Source organism: Cervus elaphus, chromosome 12 (genome assembly GCF_910594005.1).
Source record: "Cervus elaphus chromosome 12, mCerEla1.1, whole genome shotgun sequence".
NCBI classification, from domain to species: domain Eukaryota; kingdom Metazoa; phylum Chordata; class Mammalia; order Artiodactyla; family Cervidae; genus Cervus; species Cervus elaphus.
Genome location: NC_057826.1, coordinates 36,900,113 through 36,913,461, shown reverse-complemented (window position 1 = coordinate 36,913,461; position 13,349 = coordinate 36,900,113). Strand labels below are relative to the sequence as shown.

Genomic DNA, 13,349 nt, shown 5'->3' with positions numbered 1-13,349 from the left:
GGAAAGGAGAGGCCAGCATGCTGGAGCAGGAACAAGGAATAGAACCAGGTTAAGTCTGGAGAAGGAGCAAGGATCCATCTACACACTGGGCCTATGGAACACACTCCAAACAGACAGATCCCTCGGTCAGGGAAGAGTCACAGACACAGTGAGTCTGGACTTCAGCAATGCCCTCACATTGTGGACAGGACAGGGAAGTGTAAACAAATGATGGAAACGATTATGTAAATTGTTTAATATTTTCAAAAGAATACTGATTGATTCATGTATGCTAGGAAGAAAGTTCTCTAGGGACAGGTTTAACCTGTCCTTGAATTAAAACCTTGAATTAAAACCTTGAACTTAAATGAACCCATCATGGATAAAGGCAAGGAAAAACTGCTAACTGGATGACAGAATCACAAATGTAAAAGATCCAGGCAAGCTGGGAGGATGAACCAAAAGCAAGATGAGACATGATATGCAGATTTCTGATACTTGGCTATGGAATAGAAAATGAAAAGTGAAAGCTGCTCAGTCATGCCTGACTCTCTGCAACCCCATGGACTATACAGTCCATGAAATTCTCTAGGCCAGAATACTGGAGTGGGTAGTCTTTCCCTTCTCCAGGGGATTTTCCCAACCCAGGGACTGAACCCAGATCTCCCGCATTGCAGGCAGATTCTTTACCAGCTGAGCCACAAGGGAAGCCCTGGCTATGGAATACTTTTGCTTAAAAAATCCTGGACAAAAGTCTCACCAGTTTATATACCACCTTATTCCTTAGCCCTAACAAGGCACTACAATTCTCCCAAGGGTCTAGACCTTAGAGTCTAAGCAGGTTTCAGAAGTGAGGGTGCCTCCCAGTACCTCTCATTCTCAAGAGGTGAGACAAGTTTATGTTCCTTAAGACACACACAAAGCCAATCAGAAAGGTACTGAGCTACTCCTGCAGTGCAGAGGGTCTGACTAGGAGGCAGGCACTGCTGTACCGAAGGGGTGACGTGTCTTCAAAGATACAGGTCTGCTGGTCCCTTAACTGGAAGCAGACTGGTGAGAAAAAGAAGCCCCAAAGCTCAATACGGTGAACTGAGAACAATCTTGTGTTTAATTCAGTCTGTTCTCCTGGAGATATTGGGGAAAATAAGGAAGTTTATCAACATGGGAAAAACAATATATAAAGAAGATATAAATTTTTAAATTTAATGTAAATAAATGTATATTTATTTGTGTAAACATATATATATATAAATATGTATATATTTTAGGATGGGGGATGCCTGACTCGACAGTAGATCATGTGAAAAAAAGACCCATGGTTTGAACGGACATCTAGTCCAGCATGAATCAGCACTGTGAGAACTGTCATTGGCAAATGCTAGCTTGGACTCTAGCCAGTTGTGGGAGAGAATGGTCGGTCCCACACTATTCTGGGCTGTTCTGTAGCATTGGTTACTCTCCCAGACACCTACTGGGGCCATGGATCACGGGGTACTAACAAGCCAGATGATGTCCAGTGCAGGCTAAAGAGGGTAGGGAGGGGATTGGAGCCCATGAGATCTGAGGAAGTGGGGACAGGAGGAGAAGACGACAGATTCAAATAGCTGGACGATTTCTCCACTGAAAAGAGAGAAGACCTTCTCTCCCACACTACAGGAAGAATAAGGAACAAGAAAAGTATTATGGCCACTAACACCTTAGAGGCCAAAGACAAAACAGAAAAGAGATTACAGGAAGGTGGGTTCTGACTCATTAAAGGAAGAACTTTCATATTACCTGTTTGCCTAAAAAAAATGAAGAGCGCTAACTTTCAGAGAAGTGCAACATGTAAATACTAACCCACTTTAAATTCAAGCCCCTAACCCCTGTGCCCAAGTCCAAGTAACTCGGCTCTATTTTTTAATTAACATTCATCAAAATTCTCCAAGCCAGGCTTCAGCAATACGTGAACCGAGAACTTCCAGATGTTCAAGCTGGTTTTAGAAAAGGCAGAGGAACCAGAGATCAAATTGCCAATATCCGCTGGATCATCGAAAAAGCAAGAGAGTTCCAGAAAAACATCTATTTCTGCTTTATTGACTATGCCAAAGCCTTCAACTGTGCGGATCACAATAAACTGTAGAAAATTCTGAAAGAGATGGGAATACCAGACCACCTAACCTGCCTCTTGAGAAACCTGTATGCAGGTCAGGAAGCAACAGTTAGAACTGGACATGGAACAACACACTGGTTCCAAATAGGAAAAGGAGTACATCAAGGCTGTATATTGTCACCCTGTTTATTTAACTTATATGCAGAGTACATCATGAGAAACGCTGGGCTGGAAGAAGCACAAGCTGGAATCAAGATTGCCGGGAGAAATATCAATAACCTCAGATATGCAGATGACACCACCCTTATGGCAGAGAGTGAAGAGGAACTAAAAAGCCTCTTGATGAAAGTGAAAGAGGAGAGTGAAAAAGTTGGCTTAAAGCTTAACATTCAGAAAACTAAGATCATGGCATCTGGTCCCATTACCTCATGGGAAATAGATGGGGAGACAGTGGAAACAGTGTCAGACTTTATTTTTGGGGGCTCCAAAATCACTGCAGATGGTAACTGCAGCCATGAAATTAAAAGACGCTTACTCCTTGGAAGGAAAGTTAAGACCAACCTAGATAGCATATTAAAAAGCAGAGACATTACTTTGCCAACAAAGGTCCGTCTAGTCAAGGCTATGGTTTTTCCAGTGGTCACGTATGGATGTGAGAGTTGTACTGTGAAGAAAGCTGAGCGCCGAAAAATTGATGCTTTTGAACTATGGTGTTGAAGAAGACTCTTGAGAGTCCCTTGGACAGCAAGGAGATCCAACCAGTCCATCCTAAAGGAGATAAGTCCTGGGTGTTCATTGGAAGGACTGATGCTGAAGCTGAAACTCCAATACTTTGGCCACCTCATGCAAAGAGTTGACTCATTGGAAAAGACCCTGATGCTGGGAGGGATTGGGGGCAGGAGGAGAAGAGGATGACAGACGATGAGATGGCTGGATGGCACCACCGACTCGATGGGCATGAGTTTGAGCAGGCTCCAGGAGTTGGTGATGGACAGGGAGGCCTGGCGTGCTGCGGTTCATGGGGTCACAAAGAGTCGGACACGACTGAGCTACTGAACTGACTGAACTGACATCACCTTCTAACACACTATATAACTTACTTATTATGTTTATTGTTTATTGTATGTCCTCCTCCACTAGAATATAAAATCCTGAACAATAAAGATATTTGTCCTTTTTGGTTCACTCGTATATCCTTAAAACTGTATACACAGGTTATAATAATGCTTAATATAAATACTGAGGGAGGAAGGAAGGAAGAGCAGAAACTAGGCAGGTAATCTTGATCAGGGTTCAGGGAAAGGATACAAAAAAATCTCTGTACTCCTTGAAATTAAATGCAAAATTAGGCACATATATGCATTCTGTAGAGCAGGCTAAGGTCCTGCTTAGAAAGATCCATGACCTAAGGAAAGGTTGAGAATGCCTGCAGCCAATGGTCCCTGCTTAGAGCAAGAGGTTAGAGCTGAAAGATTTCCACCAACTCTGATTCTACAGTTCTGTGAAAATGCTGGCGTGCCCAGTTTGGAGGGATATGGGTCAGGGTATAAGGCCAGTAACACCCTTAAGGCCCAAGAGCCACCAGACCCTGGGACAGCATGGCAGCTGTCCCAGGCTCAGCAGCAGATGAGGGGACAGGATGGCTTCTGAGCCTGTCTTCTCACCATCCTGCCCTCATCCCCTCAGTCAAACCCAGGGGCTGCAGCTGCTGAAAAGTTGGGATCCAAGTGTGGTGGGGGTGGGAGGAGATGTCTATGGTGCTGAGCAATTGTGACCTTCAAGCTGCAGCAGCAGCAATTCTTAGCCCTAACACCAACCACAGTCACACGGCAGAGCACCCACTAGGGTGAGAGATGGATACTTTCCAACGTCCCCTTCCTCTGCAGGGCCATCTGTCAAGTGGAGAGGCCCACTGCTTCAAAGGAAAAAGGAGGGAGGTACCTGGTATTTTAACACAGAGCAGTAGTGTCTGTTCAATAAGAATTCAGGTACATGATACTGTAGTAAGCAACAGGGCAAACAGTGGTTTTCAACAAATGCTTGTCTTCATTGTTCATTTATTAATTCAGCATCACTCAGTCCTTCCATCTATCCCGTCCTCCTTTTCCCACACCTGTCTCATCTCACACAGTATTCAGCACACACACATGCACACACACACACACACACAGAGATACCCCACCCTCTCACCACGAAGCTGTCCATTCTGATACAATGTGCATTCAGTATAAACCCTCAGGTGAACAAAAGCCAAAGGACCCCAGTGGTTACCTTCTTGTCATCATCTGTGTGGATGCAGTTCTTGTCTGGATCCAGATCAACCACCCTAGCTTTGATCCACTCCACACCAGATGGAATCACATTTGCTGTGGGACGGCCAGATGAGGATAATGGTTTGGCACCAGCACCCACCAGGGTCCAGATGGGCTGGTAGAAATGTGTCTAAAAAACAAAGTATTTGGAGATTCATTACAATGTGAGGCTGATCAAAAGAGTCATAGCTAAAGATACATGAGCTAGACTCTCCCAATTCCTCCCTCCCGACCCTTGAAGCATCACAGAGAAGTCTCCAAAAGGTTAGTCTTCCCCCACCAACTCCACTGCTATTTCCTACTATGTTAAATTCTGAAGGGCAGTTACCTTAAATCCACTTTAAGCAATAGATAACACAGTGGTCACTAAAGATAGTTTATGACTTTCTTTGCTGATCTTGGCTGAATTCTTTTGTAGGTAAGGTAGCTCAGATAGTAAAGAATCTGTCTGCAATGCAGACAGATTAGATCCCTGGGTCAGGAAGATCCCCTGAAGAAGGGAAAGGCAACCCACTCCAGTATTCTTACCTAGAGAATTCCATGGACAGACCATGGTGTCACAAAGAGTCGGACACGACTGAACGTCTACACAAAGTAGATCTGGTGTTTAACATGTACATGCTATATTTGTTGTTGTGTTAGTCACTAAGTCACATCCAAATCTTTTGCAACCCCATGGACTGTAGCCCGCCAGGCTCCTCTATCCATGGAATTCTTCAGGCAAGAATACTGGAATGGGTTGCCATTTCCTTCTTCACTGGATCTTCCCAACCCAGGGATCAAAGCTGCGTCTTCTGCATTGGCAGGTGTATTCTTTACCGCTGAGCCACCTGGAAAGCCCACATGCTATATAAACAAGCATACATACATACACGGGCTTCCCAGGCGGCACTAGTGGTAAAGCACCTGCCTGCCAGTGCAGGAGACATAAGGGTTCGATCCCTGGGTTGGGACGATCGCCTGGAGGAGGGCGTGGCAACCCACTCCAGTATTCTTGCCTGGAGAATCCCATGGACAGAGGAGCATGGCAGGCTTCAGTCCATGGGGTCACACAGGGTCAGACTCAACTGAAGTGACTTAGCACATAGCACATACACACACATATTATCAGTCCATTTCATGTATACAGATATAAAGAAAAATTAAATCCAGAAGGCTAAATATGGTTACTCAGAAGTTTGTGAGGTGAGTCTGAAAAGTTTTCTGCCACTTTGGGGATGCTCAGAACTTCATTAACTTCCCCCTGTGTTTCCCAAGCCCCTGGGGAGGACAGCAGATATCCCCAGTCAGCCCTCAGAGGTCCTCTTCTCCTTTCTCAGAGGTTTTTACACCCAAAGCCAGGAGGCATCAGATCCTACCCCCTGATACCCAAACTTTCAGTATTTTCTGGAGTTCTCTTGCTTTAGATGGTCCACTCTTGATCTCAGTTAGTTGTGGAAGTCCTACACTCAGGGTCAAAGGGCAGATTGGTTTAATGGCCTCTGATAATTCCCATGTATCCATGGAGTAGACTGGAGGACCAAGAGATCTCAACATTATCAAAATGCCTCAAAGTGGCCAGACAGAATTGCCAACAGCCCCAGACAGTGAAGAGGACATAGGAACAACTTTGCAGTCTCCCTACAGCCATAATGCATGGGATCAAACGGGGGCAGAAGTCACCAGCTATGAGAGCTCAATGATGTCAAGTCCATCTTGAACAGAAAAGGGAATGAAAATACAAGCTCGGATCATTTTTTTAGAGTGCCAACAAGCATGCGCTCCAGCAATCCCTAAACCAGACACAGGAAGGAAAGTAGCAAACACCTGAGCCACTGGCAGCTCCTCCGAGAAGCCCTGTTATGCCTGTCCTCATGGAGCAGGGCAGACTCCATCCCGGCCTCCTGAATTGTGTCTAGTTCCTCAGAGGAGCCTGTTGCATTACAAAGAGTAGCCCCACGGGAGACCCTCTGTGGGATAACTACAATCCACCAGAGGCCAGCTAATACAGCTCTCAGACCACTGTCATTTAAAATGTTGTCCCTGAATTAAAGTCACTTTAAAAAGGAAATTGGGGCTTCCCTGGTGGCTCAGTGGTAAAGAATCCACCTGCCAATATAGGATACACAGGTTGGATCCCTAATCCAGGAAGATCCCACATGCCTCGGAGCAACTAAGCCTATGAGCCATAACTATTGAGTCCACGTGCCACAACTACTGAAGCCTGAGCTCCCTAGAGCCTGTGCTCTGCAATAAGAGAAGTCACGGCAGTGAGAAGCCCTTGCAGTGCAACTAGAGAGTAGCCCCACTCACTGCAACTAGAGAAAGCCAGTGTGCAGCAACAAAGACCCAGCTCAGCCAAAAACAAATAAATAAAATTTTTTAAATAGTTTTTTTAAAAGGTGGGGAGAGCTAAACTTAAACTTAGCTCTTCTATTTAAAAAAGGGGGAAATTGACAGACAGCACCCTACCATCTCCCCGCAGATCACAGCATACCAATCAGAGAATATAGCAAAGCCCTGGGCAGCCTCATTTGGTTCAGGGAAGACTTGCTGAAAAGAAGTGTGCCTTTCTTGCCCTACCCTCTCCACTAAATAGGCATCAGGCCCATTTTGATTTTTCCTCCCAAAGATACAACTCCCCACTGGTGCATGTCTGGTTCCTTAGGAAATATTAGGCAAACTGTCAAAAATCTTGACTATTCTTCTGAAGCTCTGGACAACCTTAAAATGTTTTTCATGAAATAGTGCCTTATAAACACTTCCCAACTTCCCTTTTGGTGTCTGCTATCTTTTTCTGTTTCATAATCTGTTTATAATCCCTTGCATTTAAATTTCTCAAACTTACTGACACCTTTTCAGAGGCCTCCTCACCCATCAACTCTTCATCTTTTCTCCAGACTGGAACAGGGAAAGGAAAGTGCAATGACCACTGATTTTCCTCTAGACACGAGATTGAAGGTGGAGGGTAATGTGAGTTGAACTGTCTCTCTTCAAAATATATGCTGACGTCCAAACCCTGAGACCTGTGATCATGACCTTATTTGGAAATAGGGTCTTTACAGATGTAATCAATTTAAGATGAGGTCATACTGGATTAGGGCATGCCCAGGTGGCCCTAGTGGTAAAGAACCTGCCTGCCAGGAGATGTAAGAGATACAGGTTCAATCCCTGGATCCAGAAGATCCCCTGGAGGACAGCACAGCAACCCACTCCAGTATTCTTGCCTGGCAAGACCCATGGACAGAGGAGCCTGGTAGGCTACAGTCCATAGGGTCACAAAGAGTCAGACACGACTGAAATGACTTAGCACACACGCATACTGGATTAGAGTGTCCTCAACTCTCTAATGTTTATCCATTGGATTGTCTCTAAAATCTAATCCAATGACTGGTGTCCTTGTAGAAAGGTCTTGTGCCGACACTAGTGGCACACACAGAGAAGGCCTTGTGAAGACAGAGGCAGGGATTGGAGTGATGCACAACCAGCCAAGGAACACCAAGGGCTGTCCACAACCACAGAAGCTAGGAGAGAGGCGTGGGACAGCCTCCCCTTGCCCAGAACAGCCTTAGGGGAACCATGGCCCTGCTAACACCTTGGTTTTGCACTTTCAGCCTCCAGAACTGTGAGAGGATAAATTATCTGTTTTAAGCCATGCGGTTTATGGTCATTTGTTATGGTACTTCTAAGAAACTAACACAGAGGAGATCATAAGAAGCCAAGAGATTTGTCCTTGCTCTCTCCCTCCCCCCACCTCCTCCCAATCCTTTTGGAAGACCAGCTTTTTATGCCCAGAAAGAGAAGCATGAACCTGGGGACATGGAGGCCCAGGGCATGACAGTCATCCCCACCTCAGCCCCTAACCCACACGTGCATGTGCACAACACACACAACACACACTCATAAGGGGAAGACTTACCTCGCTGGGCTCAACGATGGCCACGTTCTCTGCGCCCACTTTCCTCTTCATGCGGGCGGCCATGGTGATCCCACCACTGCCCCCACCCAGCACCAGCACCTCATAGTGGCTCTTGGCTGCGAGGCTGGCCCCCGTGTGCAGCTGCAGGGGGCTGGCCTGCTGAGAGCCCAGCCTGAGGAAGCAGGCGAAGAGCCGGGCACGGGAGCTAGACACCACAGAGGCCAGGGAGGTCATCTTCAGGCCGGATCAGGCTACAAAGGAACAGATAAGACTCCAAATAAGGAAAGAGCCACTATGGGACCAAAGCATTTTCTTTTAGGGAAGAAGGGGAGACTGGCATCTGGCCGGTTCCAGCTGGCCTATTTCAAGACCACCCTCCCACCTGGCCATGATCAAGAGCTTCTTGGGAATGCTCCACTGATGGCTAACAACTGGCTAAGCTTTCCATTTCTCCCTCTCCTTCTTCCTTTGGGACATCGCAGGCTTTGTGTGAACCAGGTAAACCTCACCTTTTAAGTTCTCTCTCATAACGTGCCTGTCCCCATCCTTGTCCATCCCTAAAGCGAGGGCATCATCTAGCATAACCCACTGTCACCCTCTTCTCCTCTCTGGCACATTCTTCAGCTCTTTCTTTGGCTTTTCGGTCCATCAGAGATGTATGAGTCTACAATTCCTTGCCACCTGAGACCTTTCTTAAAACAGAGAGTTCCGCAAGAAACCCACCTTCTACAGCTCAGGGTTCAGGTCACAGAAATCAGAGCCTCGGTCCCACTCTGAAGTACCTGGATCTGCTGTCCCAGGGACATGCAATTTAATCAGATCACTGGCTACAGACACATGAGCAAAGGCCCTCCACACCTTTGGCAATTTCAACCAGATGATTAAAAAGCCATAAAAGGAGTCCTTCCCTAGCATCATAAAGCTATATTTTATGTAAAGAATCTGCATATCCTGCTGACAAGTCTTTTATTATATCCAATTTAGTAAATAATCTCCCCTTGATAGGTTTTCCAAGAGATGTACTTTACCTTTAAGAAAAGGTGTTTCTGCTCTAGCAGTTGGTGCTTTGACAGTGAGGAAATGAAGCCTACTCAGAAACTGGCCTTAACTTCATCCCATCCTCAGAACGGGCTTTATATCTTGGATGTGATCTATCATGTAAGTTGAGGGGCCCAGCCCAAAATATCTCCCTCCTTGTGTATTACAGAGCCCCAAATTTCATCATCTAGCACCATCCTGTGGGTTCCTATGCTCCAGGAACACTTTATAAAACGTACCCAGCTGGGGGTACCCAGCAAGTACCCAGCTGGGGGATAACATTTCTAGCTTCTAAGATCACTAAGTTCTAAATGGGAACAATATAATTATATGACTTCCCACCGGTGGAGAAGAGGAAGGCTACACAAGGGAATTAGAGAAAGCTGGGATGGGGAAAGGCTATGAAAGGAAGAAGAAAGCGCCCTGGAGGAGTGAGCAGGAGGAGCCAGAGTGATGATTTTAATTAGGATTAACTCTGTTCCAGTGTTTTGGCACCCATGACAATTTCCTCAGTATTTCAGATCTGACAGGCAACCCGGATCTGGGGGAGGGTACCTGGGGTTATAGAAACTGAGGCAGGCTCATTCACGGTTGCTGCAAGTTTAAGTCAGTATGATTCTTATCAAAAACATTTCTCATCCTTTGACTCTGCTCTCCCATTTCTGGGACTCAGGTCTAAGGAAATAACCTCTAATACTTAAGAAGACAAGATTCTACAAAGATATATCTCACATATTCATTCATAATACAGTCAAATCTGAGTTAACTGGCTTATGGATTGGATCTGATTTCATCCTGGTTACCGAAAAAACAACTGCAGGCTCTAGACTGGAAGGGAAGGCTCAGGTTCCAGACTGTTCTAACCAAGGCTAATTTATGATTGCTTCTATTTAAAATGGGTAGGGGGAACAGAGATAACCATCCACATGTCAAACTTTGAGGAAAGGTTACATAAAATACTGTTACACAAGAAGACCTATGTAGTCTTTTCAAATTATGTTTACAAAGAGCATATAAAATGCTTATGTTGTGATCAGAATATAAATTGGAAATACAAGTTCAACTATGTAAGAGAAACATGCATTTTATTTATTTTTTTTTTTTGAAAACTGCATTTAAAAAAAATAAGAAGATTTTAACACAGGCAGTTTTCTCTGGGTTTTAGAATAATGGGTGATTTTGATTTCTTCTGCTCTTCTGTATCTTATAAAATCTCTACTATATGCATACATTAATATTATAATAATAAACTATTTTGATGACAATAACAAACATGTTCTAAGTCCTTTACACAAACATTTTACCTGTGAGCTGACTATCATCATCACTATTTTACAGATGATAAAATTGAGGCAGAGCTCACATGTGGATTATGATTTGAACCTGGACACTTAAGTGCCAGGGTGTTTGCTTTAAACCACTATATCTACTATGTCTATCAACAATAAACAGTGCTAACATGAAAATCTTGAATGAAAAAATCCAGATATTTTCCATACTTTCCACAACAGGGAAACCATTTTTTCATGGTATTGACACCTAAAATAGTAGCAATGTTTTGATATAGCTATAATTTACTTTTTCCCTTTTCTTTGCATGTGCTTTTCCCACATTTTCTTTAATAAGCTTTAAATTTTAAAAATCACTCAATTTGGTTTTGTTTGAGTTTTCTGTTTGTTTTTTGTTTCTTAATGATTGAGGAGTGGGGGAAATCACCAAGTAGAATGTTACTCTCTGGTTGGGAAGAAGATATTTTATGATGAATAGACAGTCCTCATATTCTGCCTTTCTATATGACAGCAAATCTCCTCACTCGACTTTTAGGAAAACCACTTTTTCATGGTCCTGACACAACATCTTGTTTTGGTTTTTTTTTGGCCACATGACTTGTGGGATCTTAGTTCCCCGATCAAGGACTGAACAGTGGAAGTCTTAATCACTGGACCACCAGGCAATTCCCCTGACACAGAACCTTTACTCCATGGAGTTACAAAATAATGACCTGAAAGGAAGCCTGGCAAAGTTTCTGATTTCAAGCCACACAATCTGAGGCCCTTCAACCTCCTAATTCCCTTCCAGCCTAGTATCCCATGGTTCTCCTCTTGAAAGAGGAAAAGTTTATGCAAATACTTCCCTCATTCAGCCAAGAAGGCAAGTTCTATTTTACTTCAGCAGTTCCCCATAGCTTATTTCTGGATTCTGTAGTAATAAACACAAAGTCCTCTGAACTAATTCTATCAACTTCATTAATAATCGTCATCAAGCAGAATGTCCGGGCCTTTGCAGTCAAATTTCAACATAAACAAAAATTTCACAAACATAAAATAACATGTTAGAGGAAATGTTCCAAGTTTCAAAACACTTGAAAATCTCAGTAACACACTCATTCTAACAATATAACGTCATCCTAACTTTCAGATCAGAAAAACCAGAACTACAATCTAACACTATCAGTAGAGAAGGTAGTCAAAGTCAAAGTCAAAGACCAGAAAGAAGCCAGAACAATAATGCAAAATCATAATTTAGATCCCACTTTGGAATGTGGGAACATTGACCTAAGCCAAGACTGGAGAAACAATCGAAAAACCAGACAATTGAAGGAAGCAAGTCACATAATCTGAACCAGAATGAAAAAAAAAAAAAGCCAAAAAAAAGACCAAACTTGACCCTGGAGTCAACAGCAAAGAAATTTTTAAAAAATCTGTCAACAAAATAACTAAGGAGCATAAATCTAAGTCTCTGAGTCTCCCTAGAAGGTAGCCTGAAACACATGTACCTGAAGTTAAGAAATAAGAATTACCAACTAACAATGCAGGAAACACAGCCGCTTTCGCTCTACACTCTTACAAAGTGAAACACACACTCTTTTTGAAAGAATCAATAAGGCAAAGTTAACTTTCTTTTAACAAGTGCCACATTTATTTAACTGAAATAAATGTATTTCATTTATCAAATACATGTTCTAATTAAATAATGTCATACTTTTAAGTTAGATAAAAATTCCTCAATTAATCCTAAATCAATTGAGTGCTTCCTTCAAAGAATCAAAATAAATGCTCTACTATATCTGTAGTCTGACTGAAGAAGTAAAACCCCTGCTAACTGAAAGATAAGATGGCCTCCTACTTACATTGCTGGCTGCTGATCTGGGGTCCTGGTCCAGACAAATCTTTGGAATTCCACACCTTTCTACAGCCAGCCCTTCAGGGAAAATCAGTGCAGATTGCCAGAGCCGAGAGCTCCCTAATCCCGGGCCGTGTGACATGCCACTCACTGGGTGTCAGCTAGGACACTTGACTGAGTTCAAACAGAGCTGAACTCTGAACAAGGATTATTCAGAGCATCTTAACGAAAGATCCATCAGGCCAATAGGACTTACAGTCAATCTTTCAGTTATTTTTGCTCTTGAGGAAACTGAGGGTTCTTTGTATGGGTCACTATTATTTTATCTCAAGCCCACACCAGGCTGGGCCCTCTTTGCTTTGGGTTTCAATAACCACAAGGCCATCTTTTTAACATATCACCTTCATATAAACTTTCAAAACCAACGAGAAAAACAGACAACAGGCAGCCTCCAGCTTTTGTCACCTTCCCTGTTTCTCCTACCTGCCCTCTGGGCCTCCAGCTTCCCTATCAAGCTTACACAGAGCTGTGAAGTCCTGAAGTTCTGGATCTCTTTGGGCCCCAGTGTCTGAGACACAAGTGAACCTCATCTACACACAACATGAGTTGGGCTTACACCTAGTGCGCAGGTGGCAAAATGCCTAGAAGGCGCCTCCTCCTTCATTAGCTCCTCCCCCTTGGGCTTTCTGGGCCTTTTAACTAAGGCCATCATCGGTTATTTATCTCTCTCCACCAAATTACTTCCAGAAGACAGGATTCAATAAGAAAAAGCAGGGAGAGACTGTCATAACAGGAACAGCTAACACTTACCGAGTGTTTTAGTTGTACTTACGCTATCTCAGAGACAGACTCCTTACAATAACTTTGTAAAGAATGTGTTAGTATCCCCATTTTACAGACAAGAAAA

The 13,349-nt window shown here is 43.7% G+C and overlaps 1 protein-coding gene across 2 annotated transcripts in view; it reads right to left on the bottom strand.

Moving 5' to 3' along the window:
* Positions 1-13,349, bottom strand: part of SQOR (sulfide quinone oxidoreductase) — a 47,055-nt gene that overhangs the window by 19,327 nt on the left and 14,379 nt on the right. For both annotated transcript variants that reach the window (XM_043920284.1, XM_043920285.1), the window contains exons 2-3: positions 8,282-8,532; positions 4,343-4,513 (exon numbers count right to left, since the gene is read on the bottom strand). In XM_043920284.1, the coding sequence (XP_043776219.1) occupies positions 4,343-4,513; positions 8,282-8,515 (405 nt within the window). In that variant the 5' untranslated portion in view covers positions 8,516-8,532. The remainder of the gene's footprint in view (positions 1-4,342; positions 4,514-8,281; positions 8,533-13,349) is intronic.